This window comes from Myiozetetes cayanensis, unplaced genomic scaffold (genome assembly GCF_022539395.1).
Source record: "Myiozetetes cayanensis isolate MyiCay16 unplaced genomic scaffold, myiCay2020 scf383, whole genome shotgun sequence".
Classification (NCBI taxonomy): Eukaryota; Metazoa; Chordata; class Aves; order Passeriformes; family Tyrannidae; genus Myiozetetes; species Myiozetetes cayanensis.
In genome coordinates this window covers 1-22,805 of record NW_026087613.1, presented here as the reverse complement: position 1 = coordinate 22,805, position 22,805 = coordinate 1, and the positions used below count along the sequence as shown (strand labels likewise).

General features: G+C 64.6%; 1 protein-coding gene across 1 annotated transcript; it reads left to right on the top strand.

Moving 5' to 3' along the window:
- Nucleotides 1–1,835: 1,835 nt before the first annotated feature.
- On the top strand, nt 1,836–22,434 carry LOC126646735 (host cell factor 1-like; the record flags this gene model as incomplete). The annotated part of the gene is given in 16 exon segments (XM_050328254.1): nt 1,836–2,109; nt 6,666–6,881; nt 8,891–9,039; nt 9,875–10,035; nt 11,103–11,311; nt 12,759–12,843; nt 13,503–13,609; nt 14,269–14,448; nt 15,533–15,727; nt 15,730–15,852; nt 16,768–16,928; nt 18,283–18,480; nt 20,337–20,567; nt 21,715–21,819; nt 22,217–22,305; nt 22,307–22,434. Coding segments are annotated over 16 exon segments (2,611 nt in total), but the record flags the coding sequence as incomplete, so codon positions are not given.
- Nucleotides 22,435–22,805: the final 371 nt, after the last annotated feature.

Below are 22,805 nucleotides of genomic sequence, written 5' to 3'. Positions count from 1 at the left end.
TAAAATCCTCCAAATCCCCCCCAAACCTCCCCAAAACCCCTCCACCCCCAGTTCGGCCCTGCCCTGAGGGGTCCCTTCACCCCCCTCCCTCCCCCAGCAGCGTTTTTGGGGTCCCGGGAGGGTCAAAAATCTCCAATTTGGGGTCTTTGCCCCCAAAATCCTCCGTGAGGAGCGGGAGGGGGCAAAGCGCACGCGCTGCGAAAGGGGCGGGGCGACGCATGCGCTGCCCCGCCCACCCCTAAGCGTGCGCGCCTGCGCAGTGCCCTCCGCGGCCGTTGAGCGCCACTATCCGGGGCCTGGCGGGCGCCATCTTTGTGGCGGGTGGAGGAGACGCGTCCAAAATGGCGGCTCCCAAGCGCCAGTAGCCGGCGCGGCGGGCGGGCCCTTCTCGGCTTTTCAGCGCGGCGGCGGCGGCTCGGAGAGAGCGGCGGACGGCGGCGCGGAGCGGCGCGCGCGCTGTTGCGGGCGGCGGGCGGCTGGAGGTGCGGGGCGGCGGCGGAGCGGCGCGGGGCGAGCGGCGCATCCGGGTCCCGCGGCCGCCGCCATCTTGGGGCCGCCGCGGGTTCTCCCGCCCCGCGCCATCTTGGGGGCGCCGCCATCGGGGCTGCCCCGGGAGGGGAGCGCGGGGAGGGCGGCGGGACCGGCGAGGTTAACGGGGGGGCGCGGAGGGGCTCCTACAGCTGCGCTCCCGCCCCGGGCAGGCGCCGCCATCTTGAGCGAGCGGCGAGGAGGAGGAGGAAGAGGAGGAGGCGGAGGAAGATCCGGGCACCGGGCGGCGCCATCTTGGACTCCCCTTTCCCACAGCAGCGCGCCGCCATCTTGTGACCCCTCCCCCGCGCACACGGGCACCGGCCGCTCCGCCGCCTTGGAGCCGCCGCGGTAGCGGAGCCGCACCCGGTAAGGGCGGGAGGGGACGGGGGGCTCTGGGGTTTCTGGGGAAACGCGGAGGGGGCGGCAGGAGGAGGCAGCGGGCGCCGCTTGTGCAGCGCGGGCAGCGCCATCTTGGGAGGGGCCGCGCGGGGTGTCAATGGCGACATCCGGGTCCTTTCCCCCCATTCCTCTCCCCCCATCACCACCCCCGGGGCGCCATCCTGGGAGGGGCCGCGCCCACATCCGGGGCCCGCGCGCCGCCATCTTGGGAGTCCTGAGGGGGGCGGGGGGCGATGGCGGCGCCGGGACCCCCTGAGACTCCCCACAGGACTCCCCGAACCGTGCGCGCCTTTCGCGGCCGCGGAGCCGTGAGGCTTCACAGCGGTTGCGGCCGCCCCTTCCTCCCGAAAGCCCCGGGGAGGAGCGGCGGGAGGAGGAGGGGGCGTTGCCGGGGAGAGGGCGGGACGCGCCAAGATGGCGGCGCCCATGGCGGGCTGAGCGCTCCGTACGGCGCCAAACGCGCCGCGGGAAGAGCCCGCACCGCCCGCAGCGAGGCCGCGGGGCACTCGGTGTGTGCGGGGAGGCGGCTCCGGGGCGGCGGGGAGCGATGGCGGGGGTGGGGGCGGGCGTGAGGGGCGGGACTGAGAGATGGCGGCATTGGCGGGCTCCGGGGAGAAGCGGCGGGAAGGAGGGGGCGGCTCCTTTAAGAGGCGGCCGGAGGGGGCGTGGTTATGGAAGAGGCGTGAGCACGCCCCCTCCGTTGGCGCCATGGCCGCGCCCCCTCATGGCTGCTCCGTACAATCCCCCGCTCCTCCCGCCGGTCCCACCGGCCCCGCCGCTCCCGGGATCGTTCCCGGTACCTTTGAGAAATCACTGAGACCCCTCCCCGAGACCCCTCAAACCGCCGCCGCCCCTCCCTGTGTGCCTGTCCCCCCCCACAATGTCGCCCTCCGTCCCCCGCCAAGATGGCGCCGCCCGGGCGCGGAGGGGGCGTGTCCGGCGCTGCCCCCGCCCCCTTTGCCCGGCCCCGCCCAGCCCGCCGCGGCCGCCGGACACAGGCGCAAGATGGCGGCTCCCAGGGCGGCGTGAGGGACCTGCCGCTGCCGCGCTCCGCCCGCAGCCGCTGCCCCGCGCCGGGACCCGCCAGCGCCCGACACAACCTCGAGGCCGCCGCCAACCGCGAGCGGCCGAGGGGCCGGAGGGGAGGCGGCCGAGGGGCCGCGGTGAGCGGGGGAGGCGGTGGGGGAGGCGGCGGCCGCCATTTTCCGCCCGGGCAGAGACAAGATGGCGGCGCGCAGGGCAGGGGGAGGAGAGGGAGGGGCAGGGCCGGGGGCGCAGGTGAGGGGGCGTGGGGGGAGATGAACCTGAGGGGCAATTAATTGTTAATTAGGGGGCAACTAATTGTACGTGGGGAGTACTAGTTGCACATTATGAGGCAAAATGGGGGACAGTTATGGGGGCGTGGGCTGAGGGGGGTTGGGGGAGAGTGAACCTGAGGGGCAATTAATTGTTCATTGAGAGAGCAGTTAATTGCACAGTAGGGAGCAATAATTTGTACACTGGGGCTTAATAATGGGGGGTAGTTAGCGGTGGGGGAGGGGCGCAGCCTGAGGGGGGCAGTTTTTTTGTGGGGAGTGACGCCCATTAGGGGCAGTTGTTTGGGGAGGGGGAGATGAACCCTGAGGGGGTAATTAATTGTACCCCGGGGGGTAATTAATTGTACAACGGTGGGCAATAATGGTGGGAGAATTATGGGGTATGGGCTGAGGGGGGATTGAGGGGAGATGAAACGGGAGGGGGCAATTAATTGTTCATTGGGGGCAGTTAATTGCATATGGGAGATAATTAGTTGTATTATAGGGGAAAGTTAGTGGGGAAAGCAGCACAGTCTGGGGGGCCAGTTTTGAGGGGAGGGAGGAGCTGAAGCCCCCTGGGGGCAGTTAATTTGGGGGGAGGGGCAGATGAATCCTCGGAGGGTAATTAATTGTGTAATGGGGAGACAGTTATTGGGGAGGGGGAGAAGTTCCGGGGGGAAGGCAAATAATTTTAATGCAGGGGAGCAATAAAAGGGGAGTGGTTTGGGGGGGTAATTTTAGGGGGAGAATGAACTCCATGGAGTCCGTTATTCTGGGGGGAGGGTTGGACACGAGGGGGGCAGTCAATTGTGCCCCCATGGGGGCAATTATGATGGGGTAATTAGTGGTGGGGAGGGGCACACAGCCTGGGGGGTGGAATTTTGGGGAAAGGTGAAGATGAACCTCAGTGGAGGGGCAGTTGTTGGGGTGGGGGAGGGCATTAGGAGGGACAGTTAATTGTACTTTTTAGGGTGCTAATTATAAGGAGGTAATTAGTGTGGGGGGGTGAGATGAACCTCGAAGGGGAGGCGGCAAAAATTGGGGGGGTGCCTCCCATGCCCCAAACCCCCCCTCAATTCCCCCTCCCCATCTGCGCAGGTATGAGGGAGGTCAGTCTTAATGGGAGGGGTTTGGGGGTGCCCTGACCCCCCTGTTTTGACTCCCCAGGACAGGCAGTTGGGGGGGTTGGGGGTCTCAGTGTCCCAGAGGAATTTGGGGTGCACTGACCCCCCTGTTCTGCCCCCTCAGGACAGGCAGCGGGGGGGTCTCAGTGTCACAGGGGGGGTCTCAGTGTCAATGGGAGGGGTTTGGGGGTCTCAGTGTCCCAGGGGAATTTGGGGGGTCTCAGTATCACAGGAGGTTTTGGAGGTGCCGTGACCCTCCCTTGTTACCCCCCCCGGACAGGCACTGGGGGGTTTCTCAGTGTCCCAGAGGGGTTTTGGGGTGCCCTGACCCCCTTGTTTTTACCCCCCCCAGGACAGGCAGTGGGGGGGTGTCTCAGTGTCCCGGGTGGGTTTGGGGGTCTCAGTGTCTTCAGGGGGTTTCTGGCTGCCCTGACCCCCTGTTCTACCCCCCCAGGACAGGCAGCAGGGGGGTCTCAGTGTCACAGGGGGGTCTTAGTGTCAATGGGAGGGGTTTGGGGGTCTCAGTGTCCCAGGGGAATTTGGGGGTCTTAGTGTCACAGGAGGTTTTGGAGTGCCCTGACCCCCCCTGTGTTACCCCCCCCGGACAGGCAGCAGGGGGGTCTCAGTGTCACAGGGAGGTCTCAGTGTCATTAGGGGGGTTTTGGGGTGCCCTGACCCCCCCGTGTTGCCCCCCCAGGACAGGCAGCAGGGGGGGTCTCAGTGTCCCAGAGGGGTTTGGAGGTGCCCTGACCACCCCCACCTTGTTACCCCCCCAGGACAGGCAGTGGGGGGTTCTCAGTGTCATTAGAGGGGTATTGGTGTGCCCTGACCCCCCTGTGTTGCCCCCCCAGGACAGGCAGCGGGGGGGGGTCACAGTGTCACAAGGGGGTCTCAGTGTCTCAGGGGAATTTGGGGGTCTCAGTGTCATTAGGGGGGTTTTGGGGTGCCCTGAACCCCTGTTCTGCCCCCCCAGGACAGGCAGTGGGGGGGTTTGGGGGTCTCAGTATCAGTGGAAGGGGTTTGGGGGTGCCCTGACCCCCCTGTTCTGCCCCCCCAGGACAGGCAGTGGGGGGGTCTCAGTGTCATTAGGGGGGTTTTGGGGTGCTCTGACCCCCTGTTTTTCCCCCAGGACAGGCAGCAGGGGGTTCTCAGTGTCACAAGGGGGTCTCAGTGTCATTAGAGGGTTTTGGGGTACCCTGACCCCCTGTTTTTACCCCCCAGGACAGGCAGCAGGGGGGTCTCAGTGTCCTTAGGGGGGTTTTGGGGTGCCCTGACCCCCTGTTCTGCCCCCCCAGGACAGGCAGTGGGGGGGGTCTCAGTGTCACGGGGGGGGGATCTCAGTGTCCCAGGGGAATTTGGGGGTCTCAATGTCATTAGGGGGGTTTTGGGGTGCCCTGACCCCCTGTTTTTCCCCCCAGGACAGGCAGCAGGGGGGGTCTCAGTGTCCCAGGGGGGTTTGGGGGTCTCAGTGTCATTAGAGGGGTATTGGTGTGCCCTGAACCCCCGGTTTTGCACCCCCAAGACAGGCAGCGGGGGGGGGTGTCGCAGTGTCACAGGGGGGGTTCTCAATGTCATTAAGGGGGTTTTGGGGTGCCCTGACCCCCTGTTTTCCCCCCAGGACAGGCAGCGGGGGGTCTCAGTGTCCCAGAGGGGTTTTGGGGTGCCCTGACCCCCCTGTTCTACCCCCCCCCCCAGGACAGGCAGTGGGGGGTTCTCAGTGTCATTAGAGGGGTTTTGGGGTGCTCTGACCCCCTGTTTTTCCCCCCAGGACAGGCAGTGGGGGGGTCTCAGTGTCACAGGGGGGTCTCAGTGTTCCAGAGGGGTTTTGGGGTGCTCTGACCCCCCTGTTTTTCCTCCCAGGACAGGCAGCAGGGGGCTCTCAGTGTCATTAGGGGGGTTTTGGGGTACCCTGACCCCCTGTTTTCCCCCCAGGACAGGCAGCGGGGGGGTCTCAGTGTCCCAGAGGGGTTTTGGGGTGCCGTGACCCCCCTGTTCTGCCCCCCCAGGACAGGCAGCGGGGGGGTCTCAGTGTCACAAGGGGGTCTCAGTGTCCTTAGGGGGGTTTTGGGGTGCTCTGACCCCCGTTTTTCCCCCAGGACAGGCAGTGGGGGGGGGGTCTCAGTGTCATTAGGGGGGTTTTGGGGTGCCCTGACCCCCTGTTTTGCCCCCCCCCCAGGACAGGCAGCGGGGGGGTCTCAGTGTCACAAGGGGGTCTCAGTGTCATTAGGGGGGTTTGGGGGTCTCAGTGTCATCAGAGGGTTTCTGGCTGCCCTGACCCCCTGTTTTTCCCCCCAGGACAGGCAGCAGGGGGGTCTCAGTGTCCCAGGGGAATTTGGGGGTCTCAGTGTCCCAGAGGGGTTTTGGGGTGCCCTGACCCCCTGTTCTGCCCCCCCAGGACAGGCAGCAGGGGGGTCTCAGTGTCACAAGGGGGTCTCAGTGTCATTAGAGGGTTTTTGGGGTACCCTGACCCCCTGTTTTCCCCCCAGGACAGGCAGCGGGAGGGATCTCAGTGACATTAGGGGGGTTTGGGGGTCTCAGTGTCCTTAGGGGGGTTTTGGGGTGCCCTGACCCCCTGTTTTTCCCCCCAGGACAGGCAGTGGGGGGGATCTCAGTGTCCTTAGGGGGGTTTTGGGGTGCCCTGACCCCCCTGTTTTTCCCCTCAGGACAGGCAGCAGGGGGGGTCTCAGTGTCACAAGGGGGTCTCAGGGTCATTAAGGGTGTTTTGGGGTGCCCTGGCCCCCCTGTGTTGCCCCCCCCAGGACAGGCAGTGGGGGGGATCTCAGTGTCATTAGGGGGGTTTTGGGGTGCCCTGGTCCCCTGTTTTTCCCCCAGGACAGGCAGCGGGGGGGTCTCAGTGTCACAGGGGGGTTTGGGGGTCTCAGTGTCCCAGAGGGGTTTTGGGGTACCCTGACCCCCCTGTTTTTCCCCCCAGGACAGGCAGCGGGGGGGTCTCAGTGTCACAGGGGAATTTGGGGGTCTCAATGTCATTAGGGGGGTTTTGGGGTGCCCTGACCCCCTGTTTTTCCCCCCAGGACAGGCAGCGGGGGGGTCTCAGTGTCATCAGGGTGTTTCTGGCTGCCCTGACCCCCTGTTTTTCCCCCCAGGACAGGCAGCAGGGGGGGTCTCAGTGTCACAGGGGGGTCTCAGTGTCATTAGGGGGGTTTTGGGGTACCCTGATCCCCTGTTCTACCCCCCAGGACAGGCAGCGGGGGGGTCTCAGTGTCACAAGGGGGTCTCAGTGTCATTAGGGGGGTTTTGGGGGTCTCAGTGTCCCAAAGGGGTTTTGGGGTGCCCTGACCCCCTGTTTTCCCCCCAGGACAGGCAGCGGGGCGCATGGCAGGCCTGGGCGGGGGGTCCTCCGCGGGCTCCCCGGCCCCCGCGCTGCAGCCGCGCTGGAAGCGGGTGGTGGGCTGGGCCGGGCCGGTGCCCAGGCCCCGCCACGGGCACAGGGCCGTGGCCATCAAGGAGCTCATCGTGGTCTTCGGGGGCGGCAACGAGGGCATCGTGGACGAGCTGCACGTCTACAACACGGGTGGGTAACGGAGGGGGCACAGGGGGGTCTACAGGGCACAGGGGTGTGGGATCCCCACAACGAGGGCATCGTGGACGAGCTGCACGTCTACAACATGGGTGGGCAATGGGGGCACAGGGTGGTCTACAGGGGGCACAGGGGTGTGGGGGATCCCCACAACGAGGGCATCGTGGACCAGCTGCACGTCTACAACACGGGTGGGTACGGGGGTACAGGGGGTCTGCAGGGGGTACACGGGGTGTGGGGAGTCCCCACAGCGAGGGCATCGTGGACGAGCTGCACGTCTACAACACGGGTGGGTAATGGGGGCATGGAGGGGGGCCTACAGGGGGTGTGGGGTCCCCCAACGAGGGCATCGTGGACGAGCTGCACGTCTACAACACGGGTGGGTAACAGAGGGGTCTGCAGGGGCACAGGGGTGTGGGGGTCCCCACATCGAGGGCATCGTGGACGAGCTGCACGTCTACAACACGGGTGGGTAATGGGGGTCTGCAGGGGCACAGGGGGTGGGGATCCCCAATGAGGCATCGTGGATGAGCTGCACGTCTACTACACGGGTGGGTAATGGCGGGGGGGCACAGGGGGTGGGGGGTCATGAGGGACCCTATGGGGGTACACAGGTTGTGGGGATCTCCCAACGAGGGCATCGTGGACGAGCTGCACATCTACAACACGGGTGGGTAACGGGGGGTCTGCAGGGGCACAGGGGTGTGGGGTCCCCACAACGAGGACGTTGTGGATGAGCTGCACGCCTGCAACACGGGGGGTAACGGGAGGTGTGGGGGTCATAGAGGGACCCTATGGGGTGTGTGGGGTGTCCTATGAGGGCATCGTGGACGAGCTGCACGTCTACAACACGGGTGGGTAATGGGGGGCACAGGGGTGTGGGGGGTCATAGAGGATCCTGTGTGAGGCACAGGGGGTGGGGGTCCCCCAACGAGGGCATCGTGGACGAGCTGCACATCTACAACACGGGTGGGTAAGGGGGGCACGGTGGGACCCTATGTGGGTACATCGGGGTGTGGGGTCCCCAAAACAAGGGGATCCTGGACAAGCTGAATGTGTGTGGCACTGGGGGTACTGGGGGCATGGGGGAGCTCCTGGGGGTACAGGGGCTGGGGGTTTACATGTTTTTCTTTTGCTGACCCCCTTTGTCTCCCCAGCCACCAACCAGTGGTTCATTCCAGCAGTTCAGGGGGACATTCCCTGTGCCCCCCCATGTCACTGACCCCTTTTGTGCCTCCTTTGCCCCCCCAGCCACCAACCAGTGGTTCATTCTAGCACGAGGGGGGACATTCTGTGTGTCACTGACCCCTTTTGTGCCCCCCCAGCCACCAACCAGTGGTTCATCCCCGTGGTGAGGGGGGACATTCCCTGTGCCCCCCCATCACTGACACCCCTCTTTGTCACCACAGCCACCAACCAGTGGTTCATCCCTACGATGATGGGGGGACATTCTCTGTGTCACTGACCCCCTCTTTGCCCCCCCAGCCACCAACCAGTGGTTCATCCCCATGATGAGGGGGGGACATTCTGTGTGTCACTGATCCCCTCTTTGCCCCCCCAGCCACCAACCAGTGGTTCATCCCTGCAGTTCAGGGGGACATTCCCTGTGCCCCCCCCATCACTGACACCCCTCTTTGTCCCCCCTTTGCCCCCCCAGCCACCAACCAGTGGTTCATCCCCGCGGTGAGGGGGGACATTCCCTGTGCCCCCCCATCACTGACACCCCTTTTTGCCCCCCCAGCCACCAACCAGTGGTTCATCCCCGCGGTGAGGGGGGACATTCCCTGTGCCCCCCTATCAATGATACCCCTCTTTGTCCCCTCTTTTTTCCCCCAGCCACCAACCAGTGGTTCATCCCCGCGGTGAGGGGGGACATTCCCTGTGCCCCCCCATCACTGACACCCCTTTTTGCCCCCCCAGCCACCAACCAGTGGTTCATCCCCGCGGTAAGGGGGGACATTCCCTGTGCCCCCCATCACTGACACCCCTCTTTGTCCCCCCAGCCACCAACCAGTGGTTCATCCCCGCGGTGAGGGGGGACATCCCCCCCGGCTGTGCCGCCTACGGCTTCGTGTGTGACGGGACCCGGCTCCTGGTTTTTGGGGGGATGGTGGAGTACGGCAAGTACAGCAACGACCTCTACGAGCTACAGGTACCCCCCTGAACCTCCCCAAACCTTGGGTGACCCCCCCCCCCAACCCCTGGGTCTTCCCCCAAAACTCTGGGTGACCCCTGAACTCCTGGGTCCTCCCCTGAACTCTGGGTGTCCCCCCTGACCCCCCCAAACCCTGGGTGAGCCCCTCAAATCCCTGGGTCCTCCCACGAACTCTGGGTGTCCCCTTGACCCCCCAAGCCCCTCGAACCTCCCTGAATCCCCACCCCCCCGGGTGACCCCCTCCAAACCCCCTGAGCCCCCCCAAACCCTGTGTGAGCCCAAGAAACCCTCCTGAGCCCCCCCAAACCCTGGGTGTCTTCCCCAACACCACCTGGATCCCCCCAAACCCTGGGTGACCTCCCCAACCCCCCTGAACCCCCTCAGTACCCCTGGATCCCCCCATTACTGGGATCCCTCATCCCAGAGGACTCCCTGGATCCCTCCCAGTTCTGGGGTCCTCCCAATACTAAAGTGTCCCCCCCCATGCTGGGGGTCCCCCATCACTCCAGGACCCCTGAGGTGCCCCCACTTGAGACTCCTGGATCTCTCAGGACTCCTGAATCCCCCCCAGTACTGGGATCCCCCATTCCCAGGACCCCTGGGTCCCCCCACCCAAGACCCCTGGATCCCCCCAGTGCTGGGGTCCCCCATCCCATAGGACCCCCTGGATCCCCCCAGTGTTGGGATCCCCCATCCTTATGGACCCCGGGGTCCCCCCAATATTGGGGTTCCCCCCCATGCTGGGATCCCCCAGATCCCCTGGATCCCTCACCCCAATCCAGGATTGTCCACCCCCCCAATGCCAGTTGTTTCTCCCCCCCCCCCATTCCAGGCCAGCCGGTGGGAGTGGAAGCGACTGAAGGCGAAGACCCCCAAAAATGGGCCCCCCCCCTGCCCCCGCCTGGGCCACAGCTTCTCCCTGGTGGGCAACAAGTGCTACCTGTTCGGGGGGCTGGCCAACGACAGCGAGGACCCCAAAAACAACATCCCCCGGTAAGGGGCACCCCAAAACCCTGGGAATTGGGGAGGGGGGCATTGGGATCCCTGTTTGGGGGCTGAGAGATGATAGTGAGGACCCCAAAAACAACATCCCCCGGTAAGGGGCACCCCGAAAACTGGGGGGGCACTCCAAACACCTTGGGGATTGGGACTGGGGGGCACTGAGACAGGTGACAGCGAGGACCCCAAAAACAACATCCACCAGTGAGGGGCACCCCAAAAACTGGGGAGCCACGGGGAACACCCCAAACACCTTGGGAATGGGTGTGAGGGACCCCAAAATCCTCAGGATTGAGGAGGGGGGCACAGGGGCACCCCAATGATCAGGGACCCTGTTTGGGGGGCTGGTCAGATGACAGTGAGGACCCCAAAACACAACATCCCTCAGTAAGGGGCACCCCAAAAACTGGGGAGCCAGGGGGGACACCCCAAACACCTTGGGGATTGGGATGGGGGGCACTGGGACCCTGTTGTTTGGGGAGGGGACACAGGTGTCACCTTGTTGGTTTGGGTGAGTGGCACAGGTGACAGTGGGGACATCCCAACTGTATTTTGGGGTGTCCCAGGGACCCCTGGGTGCTTGATGAAGGCATGAGTGACTCTGTTCTTTTGAGGGAGAGGGCACAGGTGACTCTGGGGCCATCCCAGGTGTATTTTGGGGTGTCCCAGGGATCCCAGGGTGCTTTGGGGAGGGGGCATAGGTGACCCTGTTCTTTTGGGGTGACACAGGTGACATTGGGGTCATCCCAGGTGTATTTTGGGGTGTCCCAGGGTGCTTTGGGGAGGGGGCACAGGTGACCCTGTTCTTTTGGGGTGACACAGGTGACATTGGGGTCATCCCAGCTGTATTTTGGGGTGTCCCAGGGACCCTTGAGTGCTTTGGGGGGGGGATCACAGATGACCCTGTTCTTTTGGGGTGACACAGGTGACATTGGGACCATCCCAGCTGTATTTTGGGGTGTCCCAGACCCCCTCCATGTCCCCCAGGCTGAAGGCAACAGGGACACCCCCCCTCCAACCCCCTAACCCCCTTTTTGGGGGTCTCCTCCCCCCTCCCCCAGGTACCTGAACGACCTGTACGTGCTGGAGCTGCGCCCGGGCTCGGGGGTCCTGGCCTGGGACATCCCCATCACCTACGGGGTCCTGCCCCCGCCCCGCGAGTCCCACACGGCCGTGGTGTACACGGAGAGGGACGGCCGGAGATCCCGCCTCGTCATCTACGGGGGCATGAGCGGCTGCAGGCTGGGAGACCTGTGGACCCTCGACATTGGTACGGGGGTCTTTGGGGTCTCAGGGACACTGGGGGGGCTCAGGGACACTGGGGGGGCTCAGGGGGGTCCATGGTGTACACGGAGAGGGACGGCCGGAGATCCCGCCTCGTCATCTACGGGGGCATGAGCGGCTGCAGGCTGGAGACCTGTGGACCCTCGACATCGGTATGGGGGTCTTTGGGGTCTCAGGGACACTGGGGGGTCTCAGGGACACTGGGGGGTCTCAGGGGGGTTCGTGGGGTAATGGAGAGGGGTGGCAGGAGATCCCACCTCGTCATCTACGGGGCATGAGCGTCTACGGGGCAGGCTGTGGGACCTGTGGACCCTCGACATCGGTACGGGGGCTTTGGGGTCTGGGGGTCAGAAGGGCTTTGAGGGCTCTGGGGGTCATCCGTGGTGTACACGGAGAGGGATGGGAGGAGATACCGCCTCGTCATCTACGGGGCTGTGAGGGGCTGCAGGTGGGGGAGCTGTGGACCCTCGACATTGGTATGGGGGTCTTGGGGGGGCTTTGGGGGTCAGGGACACTGAGGGGGCTCAGGGGGAGTTTAGGGGTGCCAGGGGAATTGGGGGAACCGCGGAGTCCCACCATCTATGGGGTCATGAGCGGCTGCAGGTGGGGAACCTGTGGACCCCTGACATCGGTACGGGGCTTGGGGTCTGGGGGGTCAGAAGGGCTTTGGGGGCTTGGGGCTCAAGAGGGGTTCGTGGTGTACACGGAGAGGGGGGTGCGGGAGTCCCACCTCGTTATCTACAGGGGCGTGAGCGGCTGCAGGTGGGGGACCTGTGGACCCCTGACATCGGTACGGGGGGCTTTGGGGGGCTCAGGGGTTTGGGGGCACTCAGGGACACTGGGTGGGCTCAGGGGGGTCCGTGGGGTACACGGAGAGGGATGAGCACATTTTGGGTGTTTTTGGGGCTTTTTCCTCATGATTTTGAGCTGATTTTTCACATTTTATTAGGTGGGTTGGGGGTCTGTTTCCTCCCACTTCGGATGATTTTGGGGCCGTGTATTTGCCTCTTGTATTGTTTTGAGGCTGTTTCTTTTTACTCTGGGTGGTTTCGGGGCCGTTTTTTCCCATTTTGGATGGTTTTGGTCCCATTTCTGCCCATTTTGGGTGATTTTGGGGCCGTTTTTCACATTTTTGGTGGTTTTGGTCCCATTCCCGTTTTGGGTGGTTTTGGGACCGTTTTCTTCACATTTTGTGTAGTTTTGAGGCCGTTTCTTCCCGTTTTGGGTGGTTTTGGGGCTGTTTCTTCCACATTTTGAGTGGTTTCAGGGTTATTTGTTTTTATTTTGAAGGGTTTTGGGACCGTTTCTTCACATTTTGTGTAGTTTAGAGGCCATTTCTTTACGTTTTGGGTGGTTTTGGGGCCGTTTCTTCCCCTTTTGGGTGGTTTTGTGGCCCGTTTCTCACGCTGTGGGTGGTTTTTGGGGTCCCCCAGAGACGCTGACGTGGAACAAGCCGAGCCTGAGCGGGGTGGCCCCCCTGCCCCGCAGCCTCCACTCGGCCACCACCATCGGCAACAAGTGAGTCTGGGGGCGACCCCCCCCCCAAAAAACACCCCCCTGACCCCCCTCCTTGTTCTGGAGGGCCCTGGGTGTCCCTGTCACCACAGAAGGAGGAGTTTGGGGAGTCCTGGGAGGGGGGAACTTCTGGTTGTTTTAATTTCTTAATCAGTTTAGACTCACCCCCTAAGGATGTCTGTGTTTGGGGGGTGGGTGTCCCTGGGTGCCCCCCTGACCCCTGTACCCCCAGGATGTCCGTGTTTGGGGAGTGGGTGTGCCCGTGGGTAACCCTGTGACCCCTCTGACTCCTGTGACCCCCGTGACCCGTGGTGAGCGCCCCTGACCTCTGTGACCCCTGTGCCCCCCAGGATGTCCGTGTTTGGGGGGTGGGTGTGTCTGGGTGCCCCCTGACCCCTGTGACCCCCCCTGACCCCTGTGGCCCCCCTGACCCCCAGGATGTACGTGTTTGGGGGGTAGGTGTGTCTGGGGGTCCCCCTGACCCCTGTGACCCCTGTGCCCCCAGAATGTCTGTGTTTGGGGAGTGGGTGTGTCTGGGGGTCTCTGTGACCTCCCCTGACCCCTGTGACCCCTGTGCCCCCCAGGATGTCCGTGTTTGGGGGTGGGTGTGTCTGGGGGTCCCCCTGACCCCTGTGACCCCCCCTGACCCCTGTGCCCCCCAGGATGTACGTGTTTGGGGGGTGGGTGCCCCTGGTCATGGACGACGTGAAGGTGGCGACGCACGAGAAGGAGTGGAAATGCACCAACACCTTGGCCTGCCTGAACCTGGGTGAGGGGGCTGCAACCCCAAAAACACCCCCAGGCTGACCTGGGACCCCCAAACCCCCCCCAGACTGACCTGAGAACCCCAACCTTCCCCCTAGACTGACCTGGGATCCCCAACCCCGCCCCAGACTGATTTGAGATCCCCAGTTCCCCCCAGACTGTCCTGGAGATCCCCCAAATCCCCAGACTGACCTGGGATCCCCAAACCCACCCAGACTGACCTGGGAACCCCCACCAAGAGCCCTCAAACCCCTCCCTAAACACCCCAAGCCCCACTGAGAGCCCCCTAAACCCTTCTGTGAGCCCCCAAACCCTTCTATGAGCCCCCTAAACCCCACGTAGAGCCCCCCAACTCCCCCTGAGAGCCCCTCAAACCCTTCTGTGAGCCCCCCAAACCCCACTGAGAGCCCCTCAAACCCTTCTATGAGCCCCCAAATCCCACTCTAGAGCCCCCAACCCTCACTCTAGAGCTCCCCTCAAACCCCTCCTAAACACCCCAAACCTTTCTATGACCCCCTTAACCTTTTCTACGAAGCCCCACAAACCCCTCTCTAAACCCCCCAACCCCCTAACCCCCCACCCCCCACTCCTCCCCTGGTCCCCCCGTGGCGTGGGTGCCTGTGGGGGGGTGTGACCCGCCCGTGCCCCCCCTGCCCCGGCCAGACTCGATGTCGTGGGAGCCGCTGGTGCTGGAGACGCTGGAGGACAACGTGCCCCGCGCCCGCGCCGGGCACTGCGCCGTGGCCATCGCCACCCGCCTCTACATCTGGAGCGGCAGGGACGGCTACAGGAAGGCCTGGAACAACCAGGTGTGCTGCAAGGACCTGTGGTACCTGGAGACAGGTGAGTCTGGGGGGGTTTGGGGGGGTCTGGGAGGGTCCTGAGCATAGGGGGGGTCCCAGGTGTGCTGCAAGGACCTGTGGTACCTGGAGACAGGTGAGTCTGGGGGGTTTGATGAGGTTTGGGGGGGTCCTGAACATAGGGGGAGTCCCAGGTGTGCTGCAAGGACCTCTGGTACCTGGAGACAGGTGAGTCCAGGGGGTCCTGAGGCTGGTGGCTCTCAGGCCAAGGACCTGTGGTACCCTGAGACAGGTGAGTCTGGGGGGTTTGATGAGGTTTGGGGGGGCCTGAGCATAGGGGGTCCCAGGTGTGCTGCAAGGACCTCTGGTACCTGGAGACAGGTGAGTCTGGGGGGTTTGATGAGGTTTGGGGGGGTCCTGAGCATAGGGGGGGTTCCAGGTGTGCTGCAAAGACCTGTGGTACCTGGAGACAGGTGAGTCCAAGGGGGTTTGATGAGGTTTGGGGGGGTCCTGGGTGTGCTGCAAGGACCTGTGGGACCTGCAGACAGGTGAGTCTGGGGGGATTTCAGGGGGTCCTGAGGCTGTGTCGGGGCTGGGGGTCTCAGGTGTGCTGCAAGGACCTGTGGACCTGCAGGCAGGTGAGTCTGGGGATCCCGGGGTGGGTGCAGCTGGTCTGGGTGTGTTTTGTCTGTCACCCTCCCCTCCAATTTCCCTCCCGCCCCCCAGCGCACCCCTTGGCCCTGGGGCAGGTGCAGTTGGTGCAGGTCAGGGTGAGGGTTTTGGGTGTGTTCTGTGTGTGACCCCTCCCCATTTCCCCCCCCCAGAGCGCCCCCCGGCCCCGGGCAGGGTGCAGCTGGTGCAGGTCATGGTCAGGGTGTGTTGTGTGTGTTAACCCCCCCAATCTTTGCCCCCCCAGAGCGCCCCCCGGCCCCGGGCAGGGTGCAGCTGGTGCAGGTCAGGGTGTGGGGTTAGGATAAGGGTCAGGATGTGTTCTTTATGTGACCCCCTCCCCATTTCCCCCCCCAGAGCGCCCCCGGGCCCCGGGCAGGGTGCAGCTGGTGCAGGTCAGAGTGAAGGTTTAGGATATGTTCTCTATGTGACCCCCTCCCCATTTTCTCCCCCTCCAGAGCGCCCCCCGGCCCCGGGCAGGGTGCAGCTGGTGCGTGCCAACACCACGTCGCTGGAGGTGAGCTGGGGCGCGGTGCCCACAGCCGACTCGTACCTGCTGCAGCTCCAGAAGTACGAGCTGCCCGCCGCCCCGCGCCCGCCCCCGTGCCCTCCGTGCCGCCAACCCCCCAAGAGCCCCGCGCCCGCCGCCCCCGCCCGCCGCCCGCGCCCGCGCTGCCCCCGCCCCGTGCGGCTGCACTGCTAGCCGCCGCCCCCCGCCCGCTGCCCTCAGAACCCTCAGCGCCCCTGGCTGCGGCTGCGGGGGCAGGGAGGCAGCGGGGCGGCCGCAGGGGCTGCGGGGCTGCGGCCGCCCCAGCACCACCCTGCAGGTGCTGCCCGTCGGGACCCCCGGGACCACCCGGCACGGCCGGGGCTGCGCGGCACCCGGTGAGCTGGGGGAAGATGGGGGATTGGGGATGTAGAGGGGTTTGGGGGGTGTGGGAGACACGGGGGTTGTGGGGACAGGGGGATTGGGGGGGACATGGGAGGATGTGGGAGGGGATGAGGGGACATGGCAGGGGATTGAGGGGGCAGGGGGTTGTGGGGGGGATGTGGGGGATTGGAGGGACATGGGGAGGATTGATGGGATGTGGAAGGGTTGGGAGGTATTTGAGGATTGGGGGCTGTGAGGATGGGGGCATTAGGGGATGTGGCGGGGTTGGGGTCATAGAGGGGTGGGAAGGATATGAGGGATTGAGGGGTATGTGGGGGCTGGTGGTGGTGGGGCTACGAGGATTATGGGGATGGGGGTCTCTAAGGGATTGGGGGGATTGAGGGGACAAGGGGTGGGGGTCTCTAAGGGATTATGGGGAGATTGAGGGGATGTGGGGGCTCTAAAGAGTTGGGGGGATTGAGGGGACATGGGGGTGGGGGGTCTCTAAGGGATTATGGGGTATTGAGGGAATGTAGAGGGGCTCTAAGGGATTATGGGGGGATTGAGGGGGCGTGGAGGGTGGGAGGCTATAAGGAATTGGGGGGATTGAGGGGACATGGAGGATGGGGATCTCTAAGGGATTGGGGGGATTGAGGGACGTGGAGGGTGGGAGGCTATAAGGGATTGGGGATTGAGGGGACATGGGGGGTGGGGTCTGTGGTAGACAGAGGCACACAGGGGGTGGCTCAGGGGGGTCACAGGAGGCCGTGGGGGTCCCCCTGATCCCCATCCCTGCTCTGACCCCCCTTGTGTCCCCCCCAGGGGTCCCGGCGGTGCTGAAGGTGGCAGAGGACCCCCTCGCGGCCGCGGGGCCCCCCCTGGTCACCGTGCGCTCGGCGGGGCCCGGCAAGGCCCCGGTGACGGTGACGTCCCTGCCCGCGGGGGTACGCATGGTGGTGCCCACCCAGAGCCCCCAGGGCACGGTGAGAGACATGGGGGGACATGGGGGGAGCATAGAAGGGGGACATGGGGGCTATTAGGGGGACATGGGGACAGTGACATCCATCCCAGGGGTCCCCATGGTGGTGCCACCCAGAGCCCCCAGGGCACGGTGTTAGAACACGGGGGGACATAGGGGGGACACGGGGGTATTGGGGACATGGGGACAGTGACATCCATCCCCACGGGGGTCCCCATAGTGGTGCCCACCCAGAGCCCCCGGGGCACGGTGAGACACGGGGGGGACATGGGGGGATATTGGGGACATGGGGGGCTATTGGGGACATGGGGACAGTGACATCTATCCCTGTGGGTGTCACCATGGTGGTGCCCACCCAGAGCCCCCAGGGCACGGTGAGACACGGGAGACGGGACAGGGGGGGTATTGGGGACACGGGTGACAGACGTGACATCCATCCACACGGGGGTCCCCATGGTGGTGCCCACCCAGAGCCCCCGGGGCACGGTGAGACACGGGGGGGACATGAGGGGGGTACTGGGGACATGGGGACAGTGACATCCATCCCTGTGGGTGTCACCATGGTGGTGCCCACCCAGAGCCCCCAGGGCACGGTGAGACATGGGGGGGACAGGCAGGGTGGGGCGTGTTGGGGACCCTGGGGGGACATGGGCAAGACATGGAGGGGAATTGGGGACACTGGAGGGACATGGGGGGGACACAGATGTGACGTGGTGAGGGGGGGGTAGGAGTGTGACACAGGTGTGATGTGTAACTGGGGTGGTCCCAGGTGCCCTAGGTGTGACACAGGGATCCCAGGTGTGACATGGGGGTGGTCCCTGGTGTGTCCCTGGTGCCCCAGGTGTGCCTCAGGTGTGACACAGGGGTCCCAGGTGTGCCCCAGGTATGACTGGGAGGGGTCCCTGGTGCCCTGCGTGTGCCCCAGGTGTGACATGGGGGTCCCAGGTGTGCCCTGGGTGTGACACGGGGGTCCCAACTGTGCCCCAGGTGTGACACAGGTGTGCCCCAGGGGTCCCAGGTGTACCCTAGGTGTGTCCCAGGTATGACTGGGGGGGTCTCAGGTGCATCCCAGGGGTGACACAGGGGTCCCAGGTGTGACATGGGGGTCCCAGGTGTGACATGGGGGTCCCAGGTGTGCTCTGGGTGTGACATGAGGGTCCCAGGTGTGACATGGGGGTCCCAGGTGAACCCCAGGTATGCCCTGGGTGTGACATGGGGGCCCCAGGTGTGCCCTGGGTGTGACATGGGGGTCCCAGGTGCACCCCAGGAGTGCCCCAGGTGCTCCCCAGGTGTGACATGGGGGTCCCAGGTGTGCCCCAGGTGCTCCCCAGGTGTGACTGTGCCCCCCACCCCCCCAGGTGATCGGCAGCAGCCCCCAGATGAGCGGCATGGCCGCCCTGGCCGCCGCCGCGGCCGCCACGCAGAAGATCCCGCCGGCGTCGGCGCCCACCGTGCTCAGCGTCCCCGCGGGGGCCACCATCGTCAAGACGGTGGCCGTGACCCCCGGGACCACCACCCTGCCCGCCACCGTCAAGGTGGCCTCGTCACCCGTCATGGTACGTGGGGGGGCAGTGCGGGGTCGTTGTCACCGTGGTGTCACTTGGGGTTCAGGAGGGCTTGGGGTGTCACTGAGGGGTCATTGTCACCGTGATTTGGGGGCTTGGGGTGGCACTGCTGGGTCATTGTCACCGTGGTGTCACTTGGGGCTCAGGGGGGCTTGGGGTGGCACTGCAGGGTCATTGTCACCGTGATTTAGGGGCTTGGGGTGGCACTGCAGGGTCATTGTCACCATGGTTTGGGGGCTTGGGGTGGCACTGTGGGGTCATTGTCACCGTGATTTGGGGGCTTGGGGTGGCACTGCAGGGTCATTGTCACCGTGGTTTGGGGGCTTGGGGTGGCACCCCAGTGTCACTGTCACCGTGGTGTCACTTGGGGCTCGGGGGGGATTGGGGTGGCACTGCAGGGGTCATTGTCACCGTGGTGTCACTGGGGGGCTGGGGGTGGCACTGAGGGGTCATTGTCACCATGGTTTGGGGGCTGGGATGGCACCAGGGGGTCATTGTCACTGGGTGTCATTTGGGGCTCAGGGGGGATTGGGGTGGCACTGCAGGGTCGTTGTCACCATGGTTTGGGGGCTTGGGGTGGCACCAGGGGGTCGTTGTCACCGTGGTGTCACTTGGGGCTCAGGGGGCTGGGGGTGGCACTGCAGGATCATTGTCACCATGGTTTGGGGGCTTGGGGTGGCACCCCAATGCCATTATCACCGTGGTGTCACTTGGGGCTCAGGAGGGATTGGGGGGGCACCATGGGGTCGTTGTCACCGTGGTGTCACTGGGGGGCTGAGGGTGGCACCATGGGGTCGTTGTCACCTTGGTGTCACTTGGGGCTCAGGGGGACCATGGTGTGTCCTGGTGGTCTCGGGGCCTGTGGTGTGTTCTGGGTGTCTCATGATGTCCCCGTGGCCTCCCTGGTGGTCTCAGGGGGCCCAGGGTGTGTCCTGGTGGTCTCAGGGGACCCAGAGTGTGTCCTGGTGGCCTCAGGGTCCATGGTGTGTCCTGGTGGTCTCAGGGGACCATGGTGTGTCCTGGTGGTCTCAGGGGGCCATGACATCCCTGGGGGTCTCTCGTGGCATCCCTGTGGCCTCCCTGGTGTGTCCTGGTGGTCTCAGGAGACCCATGGTGTGTCCTGGTGGTCTCAGGACACCCATGGTGTGTCCTGGTGGTCTCAGAGCCCAGGGTGTGTCCTGGTGGTCTCAGGGGGCCATGACATCCCTGGGGGTCTCTCGTGGCATCCCCGTGGCCTCCCTGGTGTGTCCTGGTGGTCTCAGAGCCCAGGGTATGTCCTGGTGGTCTCAGGGTCCATGGTGTGTCCTGGTGGTTTCAGGGTCCATGGTGTGTCCTGGAGGTCTCAGAATCCCAGGGTATGTCCTGGTGGTCTCAGAGCCCCAGGGTGTGTCCTGGTGGTCTTAGAGCTCCAGGGTGTGTCCTGGTGGTCTTAAAACCCCAGGGTATTGTCCTGGTGGTCTCAGGGCCCAGGGTGTGTCCTGGTGGTCTCAGGGTCCATGGTGTGTCCTGGTGGTCTCAGAGCCCAGGGTGTGTCCAGGTGGTCTCAGGGTCCAGGGTATGTCCTGGTGGTCTCAGAGCCCCAGGGTGTGTCCTGGTGGTCTCAGGGGGCCATGACATCACTGGGGGGGGTCTCTCATGGCATCCCTGTGGCCTCCCTGGTGGTCTTGGAGCCCAGGGCATGTCCTGGTGGTCTCAGGGTCCATGGTGTGTCCTGGTGGTCTCAGAGCCCCAGGGTGTGTCCTGGTGGTCTCAGGGGGCCATGACATCCCTGGGGGTCTCCCGTGGCATCCCCCTGGCCTCCCTGCTGTGTCCTGGTGGTCTCAGAGCACCTTTCTGTCCCCCCCCAGGTGAGTAACCCGGCCACGCGGATGCTGAAGACGGCGGCGGCCCAGGTGGGCACGGCGGGGGGCGGGACCCCCGCCAGCAACGCGGCCACGCGGCCCATCATCACCGTGCACAAATCCGGCACCGTCACCGTGGCGCAGCAGGCTCAGGTCGTCACCACCGTCGTGGGCGGCGTCACCAAGACCATCACCCTGGTCAAGAGCCCCATCTCCGTCCCGGGGGGCAGCGCCCTGGTACGGGGGGAAAAGGGTTTTGGGGGGCTTTGGGGGCTTGGGGTGTGGGAAAGGGGGTTTGGTGGGTGGGAAAGTGAGTTTGGGGGGTCTGGGGGTGCAGGAAAGTGGGTTTGGGGGGTCCTGGGAGCGTGGGAAAGTGGGTTTGGGGGTTGGGAAATGGGTTTGGGATGGTCTGGGGTGTGGGAAACTGGGTTTGAGGGGATCAACTGGGTTTGGGAGGGTCTGGGGTGTGGGAAACTGGGTTTGGGGGGTCCTGGGAGCGTGGGAAAGTGGGTTTGGGATGGTCTAGGGTGTGGGAAAGTGGATTTGAGGGGGTCAACTGGGTTTGGGAGGGCCTGGGGATGTAGGAAACTGGGTTTGGGAGGGTCTGGGGTGTGGGAAAGTGGGTTTGGGGGGGTCTGGCGGTGTGGGAAACTGGGTTTGGGGAGGTCCTGGGGGGCAGCAGGATTGTGGGGACACAGGACTGGGGGAGTTGGGGGTCCTGGGGGGACACTGGGGGTGTGGAAAACAGGGTTTGGGGGCACTAGGATCACGGGAAACTGGGTCTGGGGGTGTGGGAAACTCGGTTTGGGAGTTTGGGAGGGGTGGGAAACTGGGTTTGGGGGCACCAGGATCATGGGAAACTGGATTTGGGGGGTCTGTGGGTGTGGGAAACTGGGTTTGGAGGCACTAGGATCATGGGAAACAGAGTTTGAGGGGATCTGGGAGTGGGAAACTGGGTTTGGGGGCACCAGGATCATGGGAAACTGGGTCTGGGGCTGTGGGAAACTGGGTTTGGGGGGGTCCTGGGGGTGTGGGAAACTGGGTTTGGGGGCACCAGGATCATGGGGACACAGGATTGGGGGGGTTTGAGGTGTGAGAAACTGGATTTGGGGGCACCAGGATCACGGGAAACTGGGTTTGGGGGGTCCTGGGGGGCACCAGGATTGTGGGGACACAGGACTGGGGGAGTTGGGGGTCCTGGGGGGACACTGGGGCTGTGGGAAACTGGGGGCTCAGGTATTTTAGGAGTTCCTAAAACCCTGGAGTGCCCCAGATTTGGGGGTCCTGGGGGTCCTGTGGCCTCTAAACTCAGAGGGTTTAGGGGGAGGGGGGGTCCTGGGCGAGTCACTGACCCTTAGACCCCCCCTGGGACCCCCCCACCCAGATCTCCAACCTGGGCAAGGTGATGTCGGTGGTGCAGACGAAGCCGGTGCAGAGCTCGGCTGTCACGGGGCAGGCGTCCAGCGGGCCTGTCACCCAGATCATCCAGGTGAGAGCCCCCAGAAACATCCCTGAGACCCCCCCCAAATCCCTGAGACCCCCCCCAAATCCCTGAGACCACCCTGAGTCCCTGAGACCCCTCCCCAAACCCCCCCTGGGCTGTCACGGGGCAGGCGTCCAGCGGGCCTGTCACCCAGATCATCCAGGTAAGACCCCCCAAAAACATCCCTGAGACCCCCCCAAATCCCTGAGACCCCCCTGAGTCCCTGAGACCCCTCTTTGTTCCCAACTCCCCCTCCTCCCCACGCCACCCCGTCCCCAGACCCCTCCCTGAGTCGTCCATAGAGACCCCCCTCAAATCCCTGTGCCCCCCATCCCAGACCCCTCCCCAGTATCCCATTCCCCCCAGTACCAAATAACTGACCCCCCCCATCCCCAAATTTCAGACCAAGGGGCCTCTCCCCGCCGGGACCATCCTGAAGCTGGTGACGTCGGGGGAGGGGAAGCCCACCACCATCCTGACCACCACGCAGGCAGGGCGGGGGCCAAGCCCCCACCATCCTGGGCATCAGCAGCGTGTCCCCCAGCACCACCAAGCCCGGGACCACCACCATCATCAAGACCATCCCCATGTCGGCCATCATCACCCAGTCGGGGGCTACTGGTGAGTGACACCCCCCCTGAACCCCCCCAAAACCTTCACTGAGCCCCAAACCTCCCTGAGCCCCCAAACCATATCCCCCATCATCACCCAGTCGGGGCTGCTGGGGAGTGACACCCTGAGCCCCCAAAGCCTTCTACTGAGCCCTCCTGGGCCCCCAGAGCCTCCCCTGAGCCGCCAAGCCTCCTAGAGCCCCCTGGAACTCCTGAGCCCCCAGAACCTCCCTGAGCACCTCCCAGCCATATCCCCATCATCACCCGGTCAGGGGGCTGCTGGTGAGTGACACCCCCTGAGCCCCAAAGCCTTCACTGGGCCCCAGGCCCCCAAACCTCCTAGGCCCCCTGGAACTCCTGGGCCCCCAGGGCCTCCTGAGC